The 20,503-nt window shown below is 43.0% G+C and overlaps 1 protein-coding gene across 7 annotated transcripts in view; it reads right to left on the reverse strand.

The window, feature by feature from the left end:
* CTNND2 (catenin delta 2) overlaps positions 1–20,503 on the reverse strand; it is a 528,002-nt gene that overhangs the window by 352,787 nt on the left and 154,712 nt on the right. For all 7 annotated transcript variants that reach the window (XM_079984908.1, XM_079984909.1, XM_079984910.1 and 4 more), the window contains one exon: positions 2,397–2,509. In XM_079984908.1, the coding sequence (XP_079841034.1) occupies positions 2,397–2,509 (113 nt within the window). The remainder of the gene's footprint in view (positions 1–2,396; positions 2,510–20,503) is intronic.

Below are 20,503 nucleotides of genomic sequence, written 5' to 3' on the forward strand. Positions count from 1 at the left end.
CCGTAAGTTTGGCGTAGAGTAGTTGTGTTGAAAGATGATAATCAGGCATCCGCACAACATGACCAGTCCAACAAAGTTGATGTTGAATAATCATTGCTTTGACACTGGTGATCTTTGCTTCTTCCAGTTTGCCTCTCTTCCCAAGTGACATGTAATTTTTTTCAGAGACACCATTGATGGAATCTTTTGAGGAGTTGGAGATGGTGTTTATAAGTGGTCCATGTTTCACAAGCATATAGTAAGTTTGGTAGTACAATAGCTTTGCAAACAAGCATTTTGGTTTCCCTGAGTATGTCCTCAAAGACTCTACACTTCAGTTGGGAGAAAGCTGCACTCACAGAGCTCAGGCGATGCTGGATTTTGGCATCAGTGTCTGCCCTTGTGGAAAAATAGATGCTCAGATAGGAGAAGTGATTGACCTTTTCCAGTGTTATACCATTATGTTTGATTAGTGGTGCTGCAGAGGGGTTGGTTTGTGCTTGTTGGTGTAGCTGGTTTTATGGATGTTGAGTGATAGGCCAAGCTTTTCATAAGCTTCTGTGAAACTATTTAGGATGGTTTGGAGGTCATCCTCTGAGTGTGCATACACTGCATTGTCATCAGCATATTGAAGCTCTATGACAGAAGTTATGGTAACCTTACTCTTTGCTTTCAGTGTACTCAAGTTAAAGAGCTCTCCATCTGTTTGATATATGATTTCTACCCTGGTGGGGAGTTTCCCTTCGACAATGTGTAGATTCATGGCAGTGAAAATAGTAGAGTTGGGGCAATAACACAACCCTGTTTAACACCTGATCCCACTGTGAATGGTTCACTTTGAGAGCCATTGTTACGTGTGACTCTTGCTGTCATATTATCATTAAGGAGCTGCATGATGTTCACAAATGTATCTGGGCAGCCAATTTTCAGAAAGACAGTCCACAGGGCATTACGATTTAGAGTGTTGAAGGCCTTAGTCAGGTCAATAAACCCTATATACAGGGGTTGGTTTTGCTCTCTGCAGTGAAAATCATGTCCACTGTCCCCCTAGAAGGTCGAAAACCATTTTGGGATTCAGGAAGGGTAGCCTAGGATATAGTTGCTAATATCCTACAATGAAGGGGTGCACTCACTGCTTTTGTTAATAGTGGTGGACATAAATGCAAGAACTTCTTTCAGTTGTCCTAGGAGTACAGGTGACCCCCTATTTACATGGGGATTCTGTTCCAGGCCCCCATGGATATACTACTGAGATCAGGCAATATTCCTACTGTTAGGAAGAGTGTTTAGGGGAAATGTATAAAATTAGCAATAATCGCATGTCGGATTAACGTCAATGACTACAATACTGCCACTGTGCCTTTAGACGCTTAAAAAACACCAAGAATCAATGCACACATTTAAGAACAGATTGGCAGTATCTTGAAACCACATTGCGAACCTTTTGACCCCCTTCTTGCATTTGCTTAATTATTTAAAATAAAATATTGTTTTAAAGGATTTTGACTAACCAGAAATTACTATGCAATCATTTGATTTTTATTTTGTTTTCCGGGTCTCTCAAATTTCTGGCATATCATCAAACTTGGAGTGCTTTTTTAATTATTTGCAAATTTGGCTCCATGAAGTGTATGGCCTATTATCATGAAGCAATAACTGGGCTATTCTTCTGTCAACATCTCATTCATATTATGCAATTGTTTAGAAATGTTTAGAGGATCGTCTCCAGTGTAATCATTTCGTCCTCTTACAAGAATGATCTTCTACTACAAATTCACTTTACAAGCCTAATCATGCCTTCAGACAAGCAACCTAAGATACCAACCTAAATTTAGTATTCCATGCAAGTCTCTGTTTAGATCGAACCTTTTAAAAGTGAAATCTAATAGCACCATTATAATTCTGCATACGGAATCATGCTACCTGCATGAACATTTTTCTCATTATTTCCCAGAGATACAAGAAGAACCAGATTTCAGAACATTGCAGTTAAAAATCATACATATTTTAAAATGCATAAATAATTTCTCTACTAAAATGATCCAACCAGAAGAATGACCAAAAGGTTATCCAGTAATATATTTCCACAAGTTATGTTTGTGTGACAGGACATGATCTGGGGCACTCTCTCCATTTCCACATGCCAAAAAACTGCTTTTATTTTTCACTACATTTATTTTTCTTATCCCAGTGCATGAGAAAAAGGAGCCAAGCCTAGCAGATTCAGAAGTCAAATTATTTCATTGCCTCCACAGTTTTCACGAGTATTTGCGACATCCATTTTTGCCCACAATTCACAATCATTTTCTCTTTGCTAATAAATCACAGCTCCACCCTGATATGTCAGAGGAGGAACACAATCCATTATCAATGCCAATCAGTTATGGAGAAATAACACAATAAATCTCATACAATACCTAATGCTGTTCATGCTTCCAGTCTCAGATCCCAGTTTACATCTCTCCAGCTGGCTGGCGACAATCTGGCGTTCAGCCTCAAGTTCTCGGGTAAGCCTTTCAAACTGTAACTCCTGAAATGCAAAACACACTTCTGTTACAAACTTTGTGGAATCCAGGTAATATGTATCTGTCAGGTGGTGGTGTGGTTGCTCGAGAGCAAACAGGCAAGACTCCAACCTGTCTTTTCCGGGCTTTATTATTAGTACAAACTATTTACAGTGCAGAGCGTTGCAAGTCCATGTCCGCTCAGTCGCTAGCAGAATCTGGGAGTGGGCGGTCCTTATACCTCCCCCAGCATAACAGTTGTGTGACCCCCATCCTTCTCCTCCCCTCTCTGTGCCCAAACCTACTGCGCAGAGTGGGCGCTGGCAAAGGGGGACTTGCCTCCCCTCCGCTTTGCTCAGGCTCAGTGTTGAGGCTCTCCCTAGCATCTCCTGGTCCCTGCACTGGAGGTGGGGCTTTCCTCCTTGCCAGATCTTCACAAGATCTTCGGAGGCTCCCTGTAACACAACTGCCCTTCCACCTCTCACCTCTGAGCTGATGGCAGTTCCCTGACAGTATCCAAGAAGCTTCCTTGTTCCTGGTTTCAGGATGACCCTCTGTCTCTCCCCCCACTGGTAGATTTATCAACTTTTGACTTTTTTAAAAAGTACTGCCCACCTCCCCCTGGCTGGGCCAAGGGCGGCAGGGAGTGGGGAGGGAATGTATGAGGCTAGGGGCCAAAGTTATGGTGAACTAGGCAGCAGAAGTTCCCAGTTCATGGGCGGCCCAAATGGAATCTGGCATGCCCTAGAAAAGCCTAGCACAGGCACAGGCAAACTCCAGCCCTCCAGGTGTTTGGGACTACAATTCCCATCATCCCTGACCACTGGTCCTGTTAGCTAGGGATGATGGGAATTGTAGTCCCAAACCTCTGGAGGGCCGGAGTTTGCCTATGCCTGGCCTAGCATGTGCCAATAAGCAAATTTGGCAGATCTGGGTGTTGGAGGCAGTGTGCCCTCCTTAGGGAGACCCACCTAGCTGCAATACAGAAAACTTTTAGGGCTGAGGATTTCTTGGAGATGTTTTTATTTTCTGCTCCTGCTTTTATGTTGGTTGTTGTCCCCCCCCCCCTTGTGATTTGCTGTTGCATTGTTTATATTACGAGATTGTTTATTTCTGCAGCTATTTTGTTTTATCATTATTTGCAGGTATGATTTTACTGCCATTCGCAGACTCTCCAAGTGTCCCTATTTTCCAGGGACATCCCTGATTTAGAGAAGCCATCCCAGTTTCTGGATTTGATCCCAGAATGTCCCACTTTTCCTTAGGATGTCCTTATTTTCACTGGTGAAATGCTGGAGGGTATGGAGTTATCTGACCCACATGCCATCTGAAGGCAATCCTGTATAGGTAAGATTTTTAAATGTTAAATGTTCTATTATGTTATTGTATATGTTGGAAGTTACCCAGAGTGGCTGGGGCAACCCAGTAAGATGTGTGGGGTATAAATAGTAAAATTATCATTATGGAATAGGACGTCTGTGTTTTCATTGGAGAAATATTGGAGGGTATGCATTTTATTTGATTTTAAGTTGCAAGCTACTCTGGTTTCTGTTCAAAGAAAAGGAAGGGATAAATGAATAAAACAGTTGGACTACCCCTAGGGTTCATCGGCTTTCAGATAGTACTTTCCTGTTAGCAAATGTTTTTCACTGGTCAGACTAGTGTGCAATAATAAATGGTTGGCAATGCTACCCAAAAGGCAGACTAGAAGGATTATGCTAGTTGTTGAAAGAAGGTGCAATGGAAAATATCACAAAAGATTATTTTCTTCAAATACAGTAACTGTGCTTTATTGAGAAAGGCTTTAAAAATTGATGGTTGGTGCCAAATGATGTCCAATATCTGTCTGGTTGTTCTGTGTTTTAGAGGGTTATTGCTGGCATGTGCCATTTATTATTTTAGGAAGAGGATGGAAAGGACTTTTTCTGGTTATCGTTTCAAGTAAAGGAGGGTTTTAATTTTGTGCAGAGATCTCTTTTCTTTCAGGATTCACTCTCATTGAAAGTGCAGGCAATTCTCCCTTCACACAAGCACAGCAGGCTTAGCACATGATTGCAGCAAACATGAAACATACACAAAACCGGGACTATAAGACTAACAGACATGAGAATAAGCACCTTCTTATGCATCAGTGTGCCAAGAAATCCCAAACTCTCCAGAGGGATGTTAATAATATAAAATAAATCAATGGCTTGTAGAGAGACAAGGGGCATACCAGGTATGCCCCAGGATATCCAAAATCAGAACAGTCTAAACAAAATAAAAAATAAAAAATTGTACAGCAGCCATGACTTGCCCAGGACAAGACTGGAGCAGCTATCATCATCATCATCCTCATTTATTTATACCCCACCCTTATACTGTTTATACACTGCCCATCAGGCTGGGTTTCCCCAGCCACAGCATATATAAAAACATAGTAAAACATCAAACATTAAAAACTTCCCAATACAGGGCTGCCTTCAGATGTTTTTTAAAAGTTGTGTAATTCTTTATCTCCCTGACATCTTACGGGAGGGTGTTCCACAGGGAGGGTGCCACTGCCGAGAAGGCCCCCTGCCTGTTCCCTGTAACTTTACTTCTCACAGTGAGGGAACTGCCAGAAGACCCTCAGAAGTGGACCTCAGTGTCTGAGCTGAATGATGGAGGTGGAGACACTCCTTCAGGTATATTACTTAGTCCCTGACCAGGTTGCTGCAATGGAACTTAATGAGGTGCTGTAGGAATGCAGAAATTAAGGGCAGGTATTCAAAACAACATAGCCTTTCAGGCATAGACTTTATAATGGAAGTTTGCATAGTCTCCAGTAATTAGCTAAAGAATATGACCAGCTTCTTTCTACTGCTAGGTGCCTGACAAGACTAAAATGTGCAGTTGCCGCAGAAGAAAAATAACACAAAGCAACAAAGCCCCTTTAAAGCACAATTAGGCATAAGACTATAAACAATCATAGCTTATCCATTCATTAGTTTATCCACTTCTGCATTCAAAGAACAGTGAAGTTCTTTGTTCATATGCTTATTTCAGAACGTTTTGCACTCTTAATTGCTTAAACTCTTCTGATTTCCTGCCTAAATATTCCACTTGCTGCTATCTCACAAAATAGTATTTTATTTAAATAGCTCTACCTGTTATCACGGTGGGACGCAGGTGGCGCTGTGGGTTAAAGCCTCAGCGCCTAGGACTTGCCGATCGAAAGGTCGGCGGTTCGAATCCCTGCGGCGGGGTGCGCTCCCGCTGCTCGGTCCCAGTGCCTGCCAACCTAGCAGTTCGAAAGCACCTCCGGGTGCAAGTAGATAAATAGGGACCGCTTACCAGCGGGAAGGTAAACGGCGTTTCCGTGTGTGACTCTGGCTCGCCAGAGCAGCGATGTCACGCTGGCCACGTGACCCGGAAGTGTCTCCGGACAGCGCTGGCCCCTGGCCTCTTAAGTGAGATGGGCGCACAACCCCAGAGTCTGTCAAGACTGGCCCGTACGGGCAGGGGTACCTTTACCTTTACCTTTTTACCTGTTATCACATCTGATGGATTTATGGGAAACTAACATGCACTCCCCTAGGTGGTATTCAGTCTGTCCCCATAGTAGAAGTATCTAAACAAAGAATGAATACATTTTTGTTTAGGCGCTTGGATCATAAAGGAAATTGACTTCTGTGTGAGGTCCTACGGATTCTTATCACTGCTGATTTTACTGTATTATTTGTGATTTTATTACCGCAAGGTTGTTTTATTTACAAACACCGGCTCCCTCGGCCTATAAAGTGAGATGAGCGCAGCAACCCCAGAGTCGTTCACGACTGGACTTAATTGTCAGGGGTCCCTTTACCTTTACCTTTAAGCTGCCCTTAGTAAGCTGCCTCCAGGTTGGAGGAAAGGAGGGGTAAAATATTCTCTGAATATTGTCTTTCAGACTCTCTTTTTCTCAAACCTGACCAAGCCAAACTCCTGTAATATCTGCACATTCTTTCTTAATCATTTTACAGCTGTTTCACACGTGGATTTTTTCGACGCATTCTTAGGGGGATACATACATACATCAAATTTACTTACAATCTTCTCTCTACTCACCCCCATCTACCCCCCACCTTTACTGAAAATGACAGATATTAAACACATCTCTTATTTGGTGGAAAAGAGTACCGTAGTTGGCGCTTGATTTATATTGTCCTATGAATAGATTTAGCAATAGGGGATGACAGTTCTGTCAGTCAGTTCTGCTGTTACCATTTCTCACCTCTCCTGGTGGCATCCTTATCTATTATCGATATCAGTAGAAGAGAGAGAGAGATTTCCCATAAACACCCTGGCCTCCAGCCAGACAGGACATTGTGTAACTAGTGATTAACTGAAGAGGCAGCACATGAGATTGCAAGGGTTTGTGGTCTTAGCACCATGTCTGGAAACATAACTAAAAGTGTAATGGGAATAGGGGTTGCTCGTGCGTAAATGGCCTGCTGCTCTAGGCAACGTTGTCTGGCTAAACCTTTCCCTGGCTGACAGCCCTTACTCCGTGGCTGTGTCAGTCACTGGCAGAATCCGTCAGTGGGCGTTTCCTGAACTTTTTCCAGCATAAAAGTTCTTTGACACCAAGTCTCCGCCTAGCCTCCCTGCGCAGAAGCTTTCTGTGCAGAGTGGGCGTGCCCAGTGGAGGTCCTGTGCTCTCCCCGCTGGTCTCTGTGGAAGTGTCTTGGACCCCTCTCTCCGAAGTCCTCCCAGGCTCCCCTTTCTTCCTGGTGTCACGCCGATTTCCTTCCCCACAGGAAGTGAGCTCTCTTTCCCTACTGGGTCCTTCTCCTGCATCGCTGCTGCGCCTTACCTCCTCTCCTGTCTCCAATGGCAGTTCCCTGACAAAAAGCTTTGAAAGAAGCAATAGGCTCAGTATCAACATCTCTGTTAGGTTTCAGCCAACTCTACTAATTTTGCAGTAAACCAATGAATCAGCACAATTTCTCAAATCAAGAATAACCCTTCATATGACAGAAAAAGTCTCCAGGTTTTATACCGTTTCTAAAAGGTACTCAAAAAATAAAATAAAATGTGCAGTAGATGAACTCTGAAGAGGACACAGCCTCTTTTTATGACTGTTCCTTATACTTCTCTATCAATCTAGAATATGTGCTCTCCACAGTGTCACGGAGATCTTCAATATTGTAAGCCAGTGCTTAATACTACTAGAAATTTTCTTCCATAACTCTTTCCTCATGCAGTAAATCTTGCACAAGTGTGTAAAAGAAAGTTTGAATATATTATTATTACATGACTGAGAGTCAGCATAGACCAGGGAAGGGTTTCCCCAGCAGTTTTTGGACTACAACTCCCATCATTCCCCAGCTAGCCAGACCAGTGGTAAGGGGTGATGGGAATGGTAGTCCAAAAACAGCTGGGGACCCAAGTTTGGGAAAACCTGGTCTAGGGACTAGAATGTTTGACTAGGACCAAGTAGACCCAGTTTACCCATGAATCTCACTATCCAGTTTTACAAGGTGTTATGAAAATTAAGTGTGTGTGTGTGTGTGTGTGTGTGTGTGTAGGTCAGGCATAGCCAAACTTGGCCCTCCAGATGTTTTGGGACTACAACTCCCATCATCCCTATCTAACAGGACCAGTGGTCAGGGATGATGGGAATTATAGTCCCAAAACACCTGGAGGGCCAAGTTTGGCCATGCCTGGGTAGATCATATGCAGAACCCTGAGATCCTCAAATATATGGTGTAATATAAATGTAATAAAGAAATAAAGAAATAGACTATAAAACTACCTCTTGATCACATATAATCCTAAAGGCTAAGGCTGGACTCCAGTACAAAAAAAATGTTGTTTTTTCCAGTGCTTTTTTTTCTAAAAAACTGTTTAGGGGTACTCTCATTTTGACTCAAAAAAATCACTGGGAAAGAAAATGAAGCTGCCATCGGAGGTGGTAACAACGAAACTGACCAATCACCATGCTAGATTTCAACTCCTACTTCACACATTAAATGCTCACTTCCGCCTGAGACTCAGGAAACACGTGACAGGAAATGAGGCCGCCATTGGGGGTAGCAATGGAACAGATGATTCACCGTGCTAGAGAAGAAACTATTTTTTTAAAAATAAAAAAATAGTTTCTTCTTCTGTTAGATTCACAAAATGTTTAGGGGTATGTGTACCCCTGCGTCCCCCCAGAAAAAAGCACTGGGTTTTCCCCAATAAATTGTGGTGATGACCCATTCCAATGGCACATGTTTGTATGTCCACACTGAGGTCCAGCACCGAGGGCCTTCTGGCAGTTCCCTCACTGTGAGAAGCCAAGTTACAGGGAACTAGGCAGAGGGCCTTCTCGGTAGTGGCACCTGCCCTTTGGAACACCCTCCCACCAGATGTCAAAGAGAAAAATAACTACCAAACTTTTAAAAGACATCTGAAGGCAGCCCTGTTTAGGGAAGCTTTTAATGTTTAATAGATTATGGTATTTTAGTGTTTTGTTGGAAGCCGCCCAGAGTGGCTGGGGAAACCCAGCCAGATGGGCGGGGTATAAATAAATTATTATTATTATTATTATTATTATTATTATTATTATTACTACTATTATTTACTCATCTGTGGTGCTAATTCCAGTGTACCCAAAGAGAAAGACCAAGTGGGAGCTACCCTTCTCTTAGGTACAGCTGATACAACTTCTCTCAAGCAAGCCTGCTCTGAAACATTCTTTACTGATCAAACCAAACGACAGCAACACTACTTTCCATGACGCACTAAACTCTTTCCCCAAACCATTCTAGAAGTAATTAAAGCTACAGCCAGCATGCCAGCAAATACCCTACCCTACCAAACAATAAGAAATATAAAGGTACCCCTGCCCATCAGGGCCAGTCGTGACCGACTCTAGGGTTGCGCGCTCATCTCGCTCAAGAGGCCAGGAGCCGGCGCTGTCCGAAGACACTTCCAGGTCACATGGCCAGCGTGACTAAGCTGCATCTGGTGAGCCAGCACCAGCGCCGCACACAGAAACGCCGTTTACCTTCCCGCTAGAAAGCGGTACCTATTTATCTACTTGCACTTAGGGGTGCTTTTGAACTGCTAGGTAGGCAGGAGCTGGGACCGAACGACGGGAGCTCACCCCGCCACGGGGATTCGAACCGCCAACCTTTCGATCGGCAGGTCCTAGGTTCTGTGGTTTAACCCACAGCACCACCCGTGTCCCAATAAGAAATATAGGAACTAGAAATAACATTTCGCTCAGGTTGGGTGGAAAATAGCTAGTGAACCTGTTCTGCCTTTTGTCACAACTTTTATTTGTTTGATTAATTACTCTCTTTGTTCATGATGAGGGACGCAGGTGGCGCTGTGGGTTAAAGCCTCAGCGCCTAGGACTTGCCGATCGAAAGGTCGGCGGTTCGAATCCCTGCGGCGGGGTGCGCTCCCGCTGCTCGGTCCCAGCGCCTGCCAACCTAGCAGTTCGAAAGCACCCCCGGGTGCAAGTAGATAAATAGGGACCGCTTACCAGCGGGAAGGTAAACGGCGTTTCCGTATGCGGCTCTGGCTCGCCAGAGCAGCGATGTCACGCTGGCCACGTGACCCGGAAGTGTCTCCAGACAGCGCTGGCCCCTGGCCTCTTGAGTGAGATGGGCGCACAACCCCAGAGTCTGTCAAGACTGGCCCGTATGGGCAGGGGTACCTTTACCTTTACCTTTACCTTGTTCATGATGAACAGGGGAGAATGAACAATCTCATAAAATGTTAATCCAAGACTAGTGAGCCATCCTGCACTGACAGGGTTTTGTTTTTGTTTTGTCTTGTTTTGAAAAAAATCCCGGAGGTAATGAAAGTTTTATGCAAATCATACACTGTTGTTTTTAGAGAACTGAACAACTACATCTCTGCAAATCTGCAGGGGCCAGGCTGCAGTGCAAAGATGAGCATAAACAAAACCATGTTGTTTTTTTAAGTAGTGTCAGAAAAATGGCACAAGGATGCCAAAGTAAGCCTAGGGAGGTGACATTACAATGGTGAGGTGACCATCATGACATTGGGGAGTGCTTAAAAAGACAAAGTGAGCAGCAGTGTCAAGGAAAACAGGAAAAGAATGTAGGCTGTGATGGCATCAATTTTTTGGAAGCAAACTATGCACGCTAAGAAAAGAGACAATTTGCAGCATGTTATGAAATAGCTGGAAGCCCACTGCAGAATGAGATGCCTCTTCTTCTTTTTTTAAAATATTCTTATTGCTCAATTTCCACATAACAAATTGTCAAACCATATAATTATAAACCATATAAACCATATAAATTGTCAAACCTACATAATTTCACCCCTTTTTTATTCCCCTCCCCCCCAAAGGACTTCCCTCAGCTCTTCTCCGATTTCGCTGCACATATTTTCTCTGCATATTATAAAATTGTATATATCCTTACATATCTGTCCATCATGTTGTCAACAATAAATTTGTGTATGTTTATTCAAAACCTGCCAAGGAGTCCAGTTCATTTTGTTGTGTTTTTAAATAATTTGTATAAAGTTCCCATTCTTCCTTGAAGTCACAGTTGTCCTTGTCTCGCAGTTTGTATGTCAATTTAGCCAGTTCTGCGTAGTTCATCAGTTTCTCTTGCCACTGTTCTTTTGTCAGGGTTTCCTCACTCTTCCATCCTTGTGCTATCAAGACTATTGCTGCTTTTGTAGCATACATAAATAAGTTCCGGTTTTTCCTTGGCAGGTTTTGTCCTACAATCCCTAACAAAAATGCTTCTGGTTTTTCTACAGAGATGCCTCTTCTTAAGAGGAGGCCTTTAGCTATTAATCCACCCCTTTCTCTTCTCCCCACATTTATTTAACAACAGCGAGCCTCTCTTTTCATTACTAGTATTGTCCAGCAATGCTCTGGAATATTGATCTGAAGTCCATTGGCTGCATGCCCTGTAATGTGAACACTTTAATACACAAACTATTATGTGATATATCATATTGAATATTCCTTGATTATGTTCTTAAATTTAATTTGTTCGATTTATTGATGCAGACTGGTTATACAGATAGATGTTTTTGTTTTTTTAAACAAAAACAACTAATTACAAAGACTCTTTTTACTCTGGAAGCCATCCACTAAGGTCAGTCATTTATTCTGGAGAACATCTGCGCAAACCTACCGATGAAATAAAATGATCAGCTCAGGGTACCTCAGCCTTCTGCAATTAATTTGTTGGCTAGCAGAGACAGTGCCTTTACCATTGTGGCACCCCAAATGTGGAATGTCCCCCCCAAACATGTTTACCTGACACCTTCTTTCAACATATATTTGGTGCCCGATGAAATCAGCCCTCCCCTGCAGGCTTTCAATGACTCTTAATGATTGCTAATCTTACAGAACAATCCTATATGTATCTGTGTGTACTGTATTCAGTAGTAAGTCCCATTGAGTTCAATGGGCTTACTCCCAGGTAAATGGATGTAGGATTATAGTTTATCTTCTGTGATAATGATATGTTTTGTTTTACACTGAATTAGCTGAATGTATATAATCAGCTTTAGATCTGAATTTAATGGAAGGACGAGAGATATATTTTAATAAATGTACAAGGAGAGCAGGGCTCCTCACCTTGAACAGTTGTGCAGAAGAAGAAATCTCAGCAAATGAAACTTTACTCCCCCCTGAATGATTACAGCTGGGGGAAAACTGTAGTGTTGGCTTCATTTTCATTATCAAACACTTCTGGGAGGTTTTGACGTAGAAATATGGGACAACATGAGCTATTTTTCATCCAAGTCCTGGAACTGTGCAAGAAGCCCCAAAGGTCTGGACATTTCAAGGCTGCAAAGGCTAAGCTAGCCCATAGTGTCTAGGTCCGAGAAATTCAGACACCTTACATTCATATACCCTGTGCAAACCTTCTCCTTGACTGTGAAGCTTTGGGCAACACAAGAGATAGAGGTGTCTCACCGACTTGTACCTAAGAATTAGTGGCATAATTAAACCCTGTCCCCTTTTGCTTCTGATCTCCCTGCTCTCTAGTCCTCATATTAGGCAAAACAAATTCACATCTGATCTGCCTCATAAAAACAAGCACCCTATATAAATGTCCTTGCCAGTACTATTCTGCAAACTACATCTAAGAGACTTCAGACAGATTCATTTTAATGTGTACGAAAATCCTTTCGTAATGCCGTCTTAGGAACTCAGAAGTGACACAAAGGGTCATATTGAGGCAAGGTCTCTATCTAGAAACAGTGTGGGAGAAAAAGGTAACCTTGCAAGTTTTAGAGAACTGTGTTGGATGTGATCAGATAGGACAGTGCTTCTTTGATCTAGAAGGAGAAAAAGATAAGCTGATGTATATTGGTCGTGGCAAAAAATGAAAAAGGCCAACAATTTCCTAAACTTTCTAGAGGAATATCTAGGTCAGCACATTGCAACAGAGTTTCAGAAAACACCCATTGTACTTCTGGGCTCACGGTATTCTTCTTCTGATTTTGTTTCTCTCTTCTTTTTGCTCCTTTTCACAGCACTTCACCAAGTTACTGACTTGTTCCGTTCAAATATTTGTTCAAACCCCCACTTATAGGGCTGCCATATTTCAAAAAGTAAAAACCAGGACCCCCGAAAATATTGAGCTTTTTTTAGACAACCCCCAAAGTTTTTGAGATTCCCCCCCTCAAAAAAAGCTCACAATTTTTCATTTGACTTGCCTAAGATCCAGGACAAAGCGCCGCCTTTCGGAAATTCCCCCTGGACATCAATCCCGCCTTCAAAATCCCAGACATATGGCAGCCCCACCACTTATCTACATCTCCCCTTATTCAAAGCATTCATTTATCTCTTCCTCTGTTTTATCCTGGTTTCTCCATGTTATGAACTGCCAAATTTAAAAGCAAGATTTCAATGGCAAACAAAAACTTAGAAAGCTGCCTTGTACCAAGTCAGATCATTACTCCATTTGGCTCATTGTCCATACAATAAGCCCACAACTTATGCACATTTAAGTTGTGCACAGTCTACTTTACACAGTCGGCAAAGAAGAGGAAAGAAAGAAAGAAAGAAAGAGAAAGAGAAAGAAAGAAAGAAAGAAAGAAAGAAAGAAAGAAAGAAAGAAAGAAAGAGGAGGAGGAGGATGATGTCTGGGGAGGGGGAGACTTTGGCAATCCCACCTGCCATTGCACCCAATGTGTTTTGACTATACACAGCTGGCATTAGGCACAATTTCAAGAATGCAACCCAAAGGTAAATTGATGGCTTACCATACTACTGGCAGTGGCTTTCCAAGATTTCAGGTAGAGCACATTCCCAGCTCCACATGGAGCTGCTGGAGATTGAACCTGGATTCTTCTGCATGCAGAGCAGATACTACACAAATGACCTGTAACCCTAGGTCAGTGATGGCCAAACTTGGCCCTCTGGCTGTTTTGGGACTACAACTCCTACCATCCCTAGCTAACAGAACCAGTGGTCAGGGATGATGGGAACTGTAGTCCCAAAACAACTGGAAGGCCAAGTTTGGCCACTGTCATAGGTTGATCATGTCTGCACTTTTAATGGGGCAAATTTCTGACACCACAAATACACTTCTAGAGAGCACCTTCTCATACTTTTCTCAGTACACTTAAACCACATGCCTACCTTGGTATTATGGTCTGTGGTCCTGTCAATACAGGAGGAAGGAGTGAAACAGGGAAGAGGGATTGCCAGGAGAAAGCCACTGAAAGGAACCATTTCAACTTGTTTCCTAGTGCTTCCCTATTTCTAGTGCTTCCCTATTCCTTCCCCCATTTATTCTTCTGTGTGGCTGCACAGCTGCGCTTTCCACCCTGGTATTCACCCACATTTCAACTCAGACCAACCCTGTGAAAGAAAGACACAACACTACTGCAAAATAGATCAGAAGTTGAGAAACCCTTAGAAGATGTAATAATTTACTCCCTGGCTCAAACATAGCAACAAACCATCAAACTTTAAATGTTGAATTGGTAGATTAATCAACCAATGCTTTGGTTGATTAATTGGCAGCAAGGGCACCAGCTCATGGGGACTGAGGCACTGTGGGGGGCCCCAGTCTTTTTTTGATGGGGCCCACCCCCTCAATGCCAGAGGCACTGGTGGAGGAAGAGGGGAGCAGGGGGAGTGCACTGCCCCTGGCAGCACGATCCCGGTGGGGTGCCATCTCAGCTGCCCCCCGCCCATGCTGGGCACCACGCCCCCGCAGGAGGTGCACCATTGCCCCCAGGATGCACACCATGTCCCTGCCAGTGGTGTGCCATGCCCCCAGGGTACGCACCATGCCCCCAGGACACGCACTATGCCCCCGGGACACGCGCCCCACCTGCTCTCTGCCTCCCGGTGCCAGAGCATGAAGCTCTACCACTGGCCAGAGGAGCCCCTCCCCCACATCAGAATGTCACGTGAAGTCAGGACATCATGTCCACCCTACCCAACCCCCCTGCCTCTCATTGGCAGGGAACAATATCAGCCAATAAGGGAAAAGTTAATTGCATTAAGGTCACATGTTGAATTGTTGGCAGTTCTGTCTGTTTTGGTTCCAATGTGTTACTGCCAAAGTGATTCAAAATAAGATGTATTTCCATTCTAACAGTGAGTGGTAACTTTTATCAACTTGTCCATTCACTTATATTTCTCCCAGGATCTCAGAAAGACACCCCTATTGAGACTTTATTGATGTATTCAAATCTACTTGATTAAATTTAAAAAGCAGATGACTAATCAACTACAAATAAAACTCTGTCATATTTCTCTTACCACGTTACTTTCTCAAAAAGCTTTTTCTTTTCTGAGTAGGAGGCAGCATAGATTAAACCAAGTAGAGGAATAATGTGAAACTAACGTACACTGTCATTTGAACAATTCAGAGTTTGTAAATGCAGTTTACAATCAACTTAACTAGCCCTATATATTGGATTTATTGAATAGAAATATGGAATTCTGGGACAAAAGAACATTTGGCTTGAAGAGGAAGACATTTTTGCAAGGGTAACTAAAGGCTTCACAAGTTTGCTTTGTCCCAGTTTTGAATAAAAGCAGGACAAATACAGCTGGGAGGCAGTCAAATATAACTCCTGGTATTGTAAATCCCAAATGTGATATGCTAATCTGAATAACAGAATCCTTATAAAAATTAACGGAGTGCTTGCTTTACTTTACAAATGCCATTGTCATCATTAAAAGGTATCTCACACCAGAAGAGTACCATGTGTTTGTGTGCACTAGGGTCATGGCATGAGAATCCAAACAACACATACCAGATAAAACTGATGGGGCTTAATGAAGGAGTAGCAGAAATCAGGAGGACAGGAACTTGTAGCAGCCAATTGTAGATTTTAGGAGCAATAAATAGGAAGGTTAGGGAATTGACTTGCTAGATAAATAGAACAAAGAAGGTCCAGGGTAAAGAGAAAAGGAATAAGGGGAAAGGAAAGAGGGGATGAGAGGAGAAGGAAAAAGCAGTCAATAGCCTGTGAGCATGCACAGAACAAGAAGATTAAGGAAAGAGGAAGTCATTGGTGGGGAGCTGCAAAGAAGGACGGGACACTTTTTTGCACAATGGGCCATATAGTAACTCACCCTTTGCAGGCCAAGTTGGAGGTGCCCAGCTATCAACCACCTGATACCACAACGGCATTGGGTGACTTCCCCCCTGCACTTTTGCATATCGCTCTGAAAGAGGTTTTGCAAGCAACACTGATCAGATGATTGGCTGAGCCAGGTTTTTACCAGCCCCACCTGTAGGACAGGTGACGGGCCAAATGGGGATGCTTGGCAGGCCAAATTCGGCTCAACCCTGCTGTAAATATAAAGAATAGGAGCCTGGATCTGGATTTCTTATCTGATAAGATAAGCAACAACATGGCTTAACAGATCAGAGATTCTAGTACAGTGCAAAAGAAGAGTTAGCTAGTTTTTCCATTGCCCTGTGGGAAATGTCTTGATGTAATTGTGGTATGCAGAAAATAAGGGTCTTTGCAATTACACCCAAAGATGAATGACTTCATATCCTTCCTGTAACTCAAGAAATATATAGGGCAAATACTCCAAAAACAATCCTTTGAGGAGGAAACTGTTTTGAGGCTTCTGTGAGTACACCTGATAATGTACGTTTCAATGGATGCTTGCCTGCCTTCATTGCCACAATAAAGCCTGTGAACTCCCACAAGCTAAACAAAGCATTCTCTAGCAGCAAGCCCAAGAAAACTAGATGTCAGCATTTATTAGGAGCCCAACCATAGGACAACCTTTTATTTTCAGCATCTAAACTTCAGTTAAAAAAAGAAAAGAAGCAGCAGCAAATACCTTTCTGATACTGTGCTGGCTGCTGAATGTGGCTAGAGAGTTTGTATAAATAGAAATGAGATGTTCCCTGGGGCAATCCTCTACTTATGATGTAGCCAGAACTATGGGAAACCTTAGGAAAAACTTGATATTTACAATACATATTGAAGAAATAGGAACTAAGAGGAGATTAATCGACAACAGTTTTCGTAGCTCTTTGCAGAGGAAGGATTAACTCCACGAATCACTGTTGCTTCTACAGTATTTGCACAAGCCACAGGTTTGGCTTAACAAACCCCAGTGTTTCGCACTTCCTAATCCCCGAGTAATAAAAAGTAATGGGGCAGCTTTACAGGATCAGTTTCCATGTGACAAGAGAGTACCGGAGAGTATATTCTCAGGCAGCGGTACTTTATGAAACCATTAGTCCCCCAAAATAAAGGTGTAGCTTTTGAAGAAACAGCACAACTCCCCCCAGCCCAAGACCTTTCTTGATCATTCCTAAAAAACTTCTCTCTCTCTCTTTCTGGCTGTACCCAAAGCATTTCTTCTCCCTAAAGTAAAGGTAAAGGGACCCCTGACTATTAGGTCCAGTCGTGACCGACTCTGGGTTTGAGGCGCACATCTCGCTTTATTGGCCGAGGGAGCCGGCGTACAGCTTCAGGGTCATGTGGCCAGCATGACTAAGCCGCTTCTGGTGAACCAGAGCAGCGCATGAAAATGCCGTTTACCTTCCCACTGGAGTGGTACCTATTTATCTACTTGCACTTTGATGTGCTTTCGAACTGCTATGTTGGCAAGAGCAGGGACCGAGCAACGGGAGCTCACCCCGATGCAGGGATTCAAACCGCCGACCTTCTGATCGGCAAGTCCTAGGCTCTGTGGTTTAACCCACAGTGCCACCTGCGTCCCATTTCTTCTCCCTAGCCCACCACATTTCAGTTCCTACCCTAACATCCAGATGAAAAATATCTAGCAGGCCTGAACTGTCCATTTAAATAATATGAATTGCTAAATGCCCCAGACCTGCAAAAGTCCAGAGGGGATGAAGAGCGGGACAGCATGGAACTCAACGATAGCCTTTAGCTTCTGTTTCAATTTTGACAGAGGCTTATGTGCTAAACTCACAAACGTGACACATTGGTGACGCAGAAAACTCCCCACAAGGTGACTTTCACCTACCACTTTCAGAGAATGAATTCACCTCCACTTAGTTCTGGAAATTAGCTTTCCAGATCAGAATTAGCCTATAAGACTCTTGACAGGGACATTCAGATGAAGCTGGGGGCAAATATATTCAATTTTGCACTTTTAAAAGTGTTACGTCTGAAGTAAATGGGAACAACTCCAGAGTCTTTATGAAAGACTGTAGAAAGTAGAGTTCGGGACAGTTCTAGGATATCATCACTTGTATGAAGAGTATTAACGCAGTACAATGGTAGTGCTTTTGTTCCTGAAGAAGCTCAACCACCTTATTAACTCTCCCTTTGTTCATGTGAAGTCTCTGATTACTTTGGCCATCATCTAGAATTCACTCATTGCAGAACCAAAATCACTTTATAAATAGTGTATTACACTACTTGGGCTCAATTCAAATTCAAAACTTCTTTTTGTCCATAAGTATCCTTATAAGTATAATTAGGATGACAGTGTCACTATTCACTAGGGAAACGTGTTGCTAAAGAGTGGCTTCAATTCAGCACACAAAATACATGTTGCAAGCTGCGCAATCCTTGTAATAGTCTATGGCTGCCATGCATCTTTTGTTCCTCTGAAGCAGCACTCACAAAATGAGCAATTAAAAATCAAAGTTGATCTTAAAGTCCATAAGCAAAAGGGTATGAACAGCAAACTCCTCAAGTGAATGAAAAGTCATCTGTAATTAAAAAAACAACACACGCAACAGTACTGATATATAAATTGGGACAATGAAGAGAAGGGGGAAATCAGCCACAGAACAGGGGGGAAGCAGACTGAGGTGATTTCCCAGTTGTTTAATTCAGGATGATCATTGTGCTGTGTGTGCCTCAGAAAGACTAAGATTTAACTAACTATGGGAAGGTGACACAGCTGCGATATTAGCACAAAAGGAAAGAAGTCCTTGTGGACAGAGTGTTAATAAAACTACAATTCACAAAGATAACACAGAAAAGACTTGTGAGTTGTGACTTGCATCCTGCTCTGAAGAGGGGAAGGGGAATGAAGACAACAGATTTCTATTGTTTGCATTGGCTGCAAACATAAGAATAGAAGACTATAGTACAGTGGTACCTCAGGTTACATACGTTTCAGGTTACACACTCCACTAACCCAGAAATAGTGCTTCAGGTTAAGAACTTTGCTTCAGGATGAGAACAGAAATTGTTCTCCAGCGGCGCGGCAGCAGCAGTAGGCCCCATTAGCTAAAGTGGTGCTTCAGGTTAAGAACAGTTTCAGGTTAAGAACAGACCTCCGGAACGAATTAAGTACTTAACCCGAGGTACCACTGTACATGAAAAAACCCGACACAGGGAATGTACCAATAATGAAACCAAGGACCATTATGTCCCAGTTAGTTTCATATCACTTGGAGTATATGAGGACTTCCGCTCAAAATCCTGTCTAAATTTGGCTGCACATAGCACAGGAGCTCGTTTGCGATACTGAGACCTGATCCATCCGTAACATACCTGATAGTTGGTAGGAAGGTAGGGTGCTTCAACTATAAGAGCTTCTACTCAATGTATATATGGAAACACAAGACGGTTTCGATGGCAACTATCTTGCCCTTTGCAACAGCAGTGAAATATGAGCTGAGAACAGGCAAGCAATACTGCTTTTCCAAGAAATCCTATTCCCTCCATGGCACGCAGGCAGATGTGCTGTTTTCTCCTGGGAAAGGTCATAAAGTGAGGTCATTTCAGCCACTGAGTAAATGTAATCCCCATGAATTTAAAGTCTATACTGAGATACTGTAAGGGGTTTCCCTTTGATCTCCCTCGTGCTGACGAAATGCGTGTACATCAGCTTTGTACACTTTAGGCACCAGATTTAGCCTTCTTTGCAGTTTTATTTATATCTTCTACACTGACTTTTATTCTCAGCTCTGTTGTAGCTGACATTTCTTGGTGCAACTGCAGCAGCAATTAATTAATGCCATCAGTTGTGCGAGCAATTTTACTTAGCACTTTTTTTGTACAGGGCCTCTATAGAGAGAAGTATTGCAGGTTCGCATAAAGGAACATACTTTCCTTCATCAACATTTATCCAAACCAGATATAGCAAAATAAAAGCTCATGGACAGGAACTACCCCACATGGTGATGTTTTCCTTACCCCGCTTGCATTTCTAGGCAGCACCTTGTTAACTGGATTTATAAAAGGGTAGCATGTTTATTCATGGATGCTGTGAAGGATCTGCCTCACTCAACTCCATGACTTCTCCACTGTCCACACATGGACACTGGTGTATCACCTCCTTACCTAACCTGCTCTTGTGCCTGTTCACACATAGCACACAGAATTACAACTCCTCTGTCATGGGAAAGGTCCATATAGTTAAAGCTATGGTTTTCCCAGTAGTATGGAAGTGAGAGCTGGACCATAAGGAAGGCTGATCGCCGAAGAATTGATGCTTTTGAATTATGGTGCTGGAGGAGACTCTTGAGAGTCCCATGGACTGCAAGAAGATCAAACCTCTCCATTTCAAGGAAATCAGCCCTGAGTGCTCACTGGAAGGACAGATCCTGAAGCTGAGACTCCAATACTTTGGCCACCTCATGAGAAGACTCTCGGGA

This window comes from Podarcis cretensis (assembly GCF_951804945.1).
Source record: "Podarcis cretensis genome assembly, chromosome: 7".
Classification (NCBI taxonomy): Eukaryota; Metazoa; Chordata; class Lepidosauria; order Squamata; family Lacertidae; genus Podarcis; species Podarcis cretensis.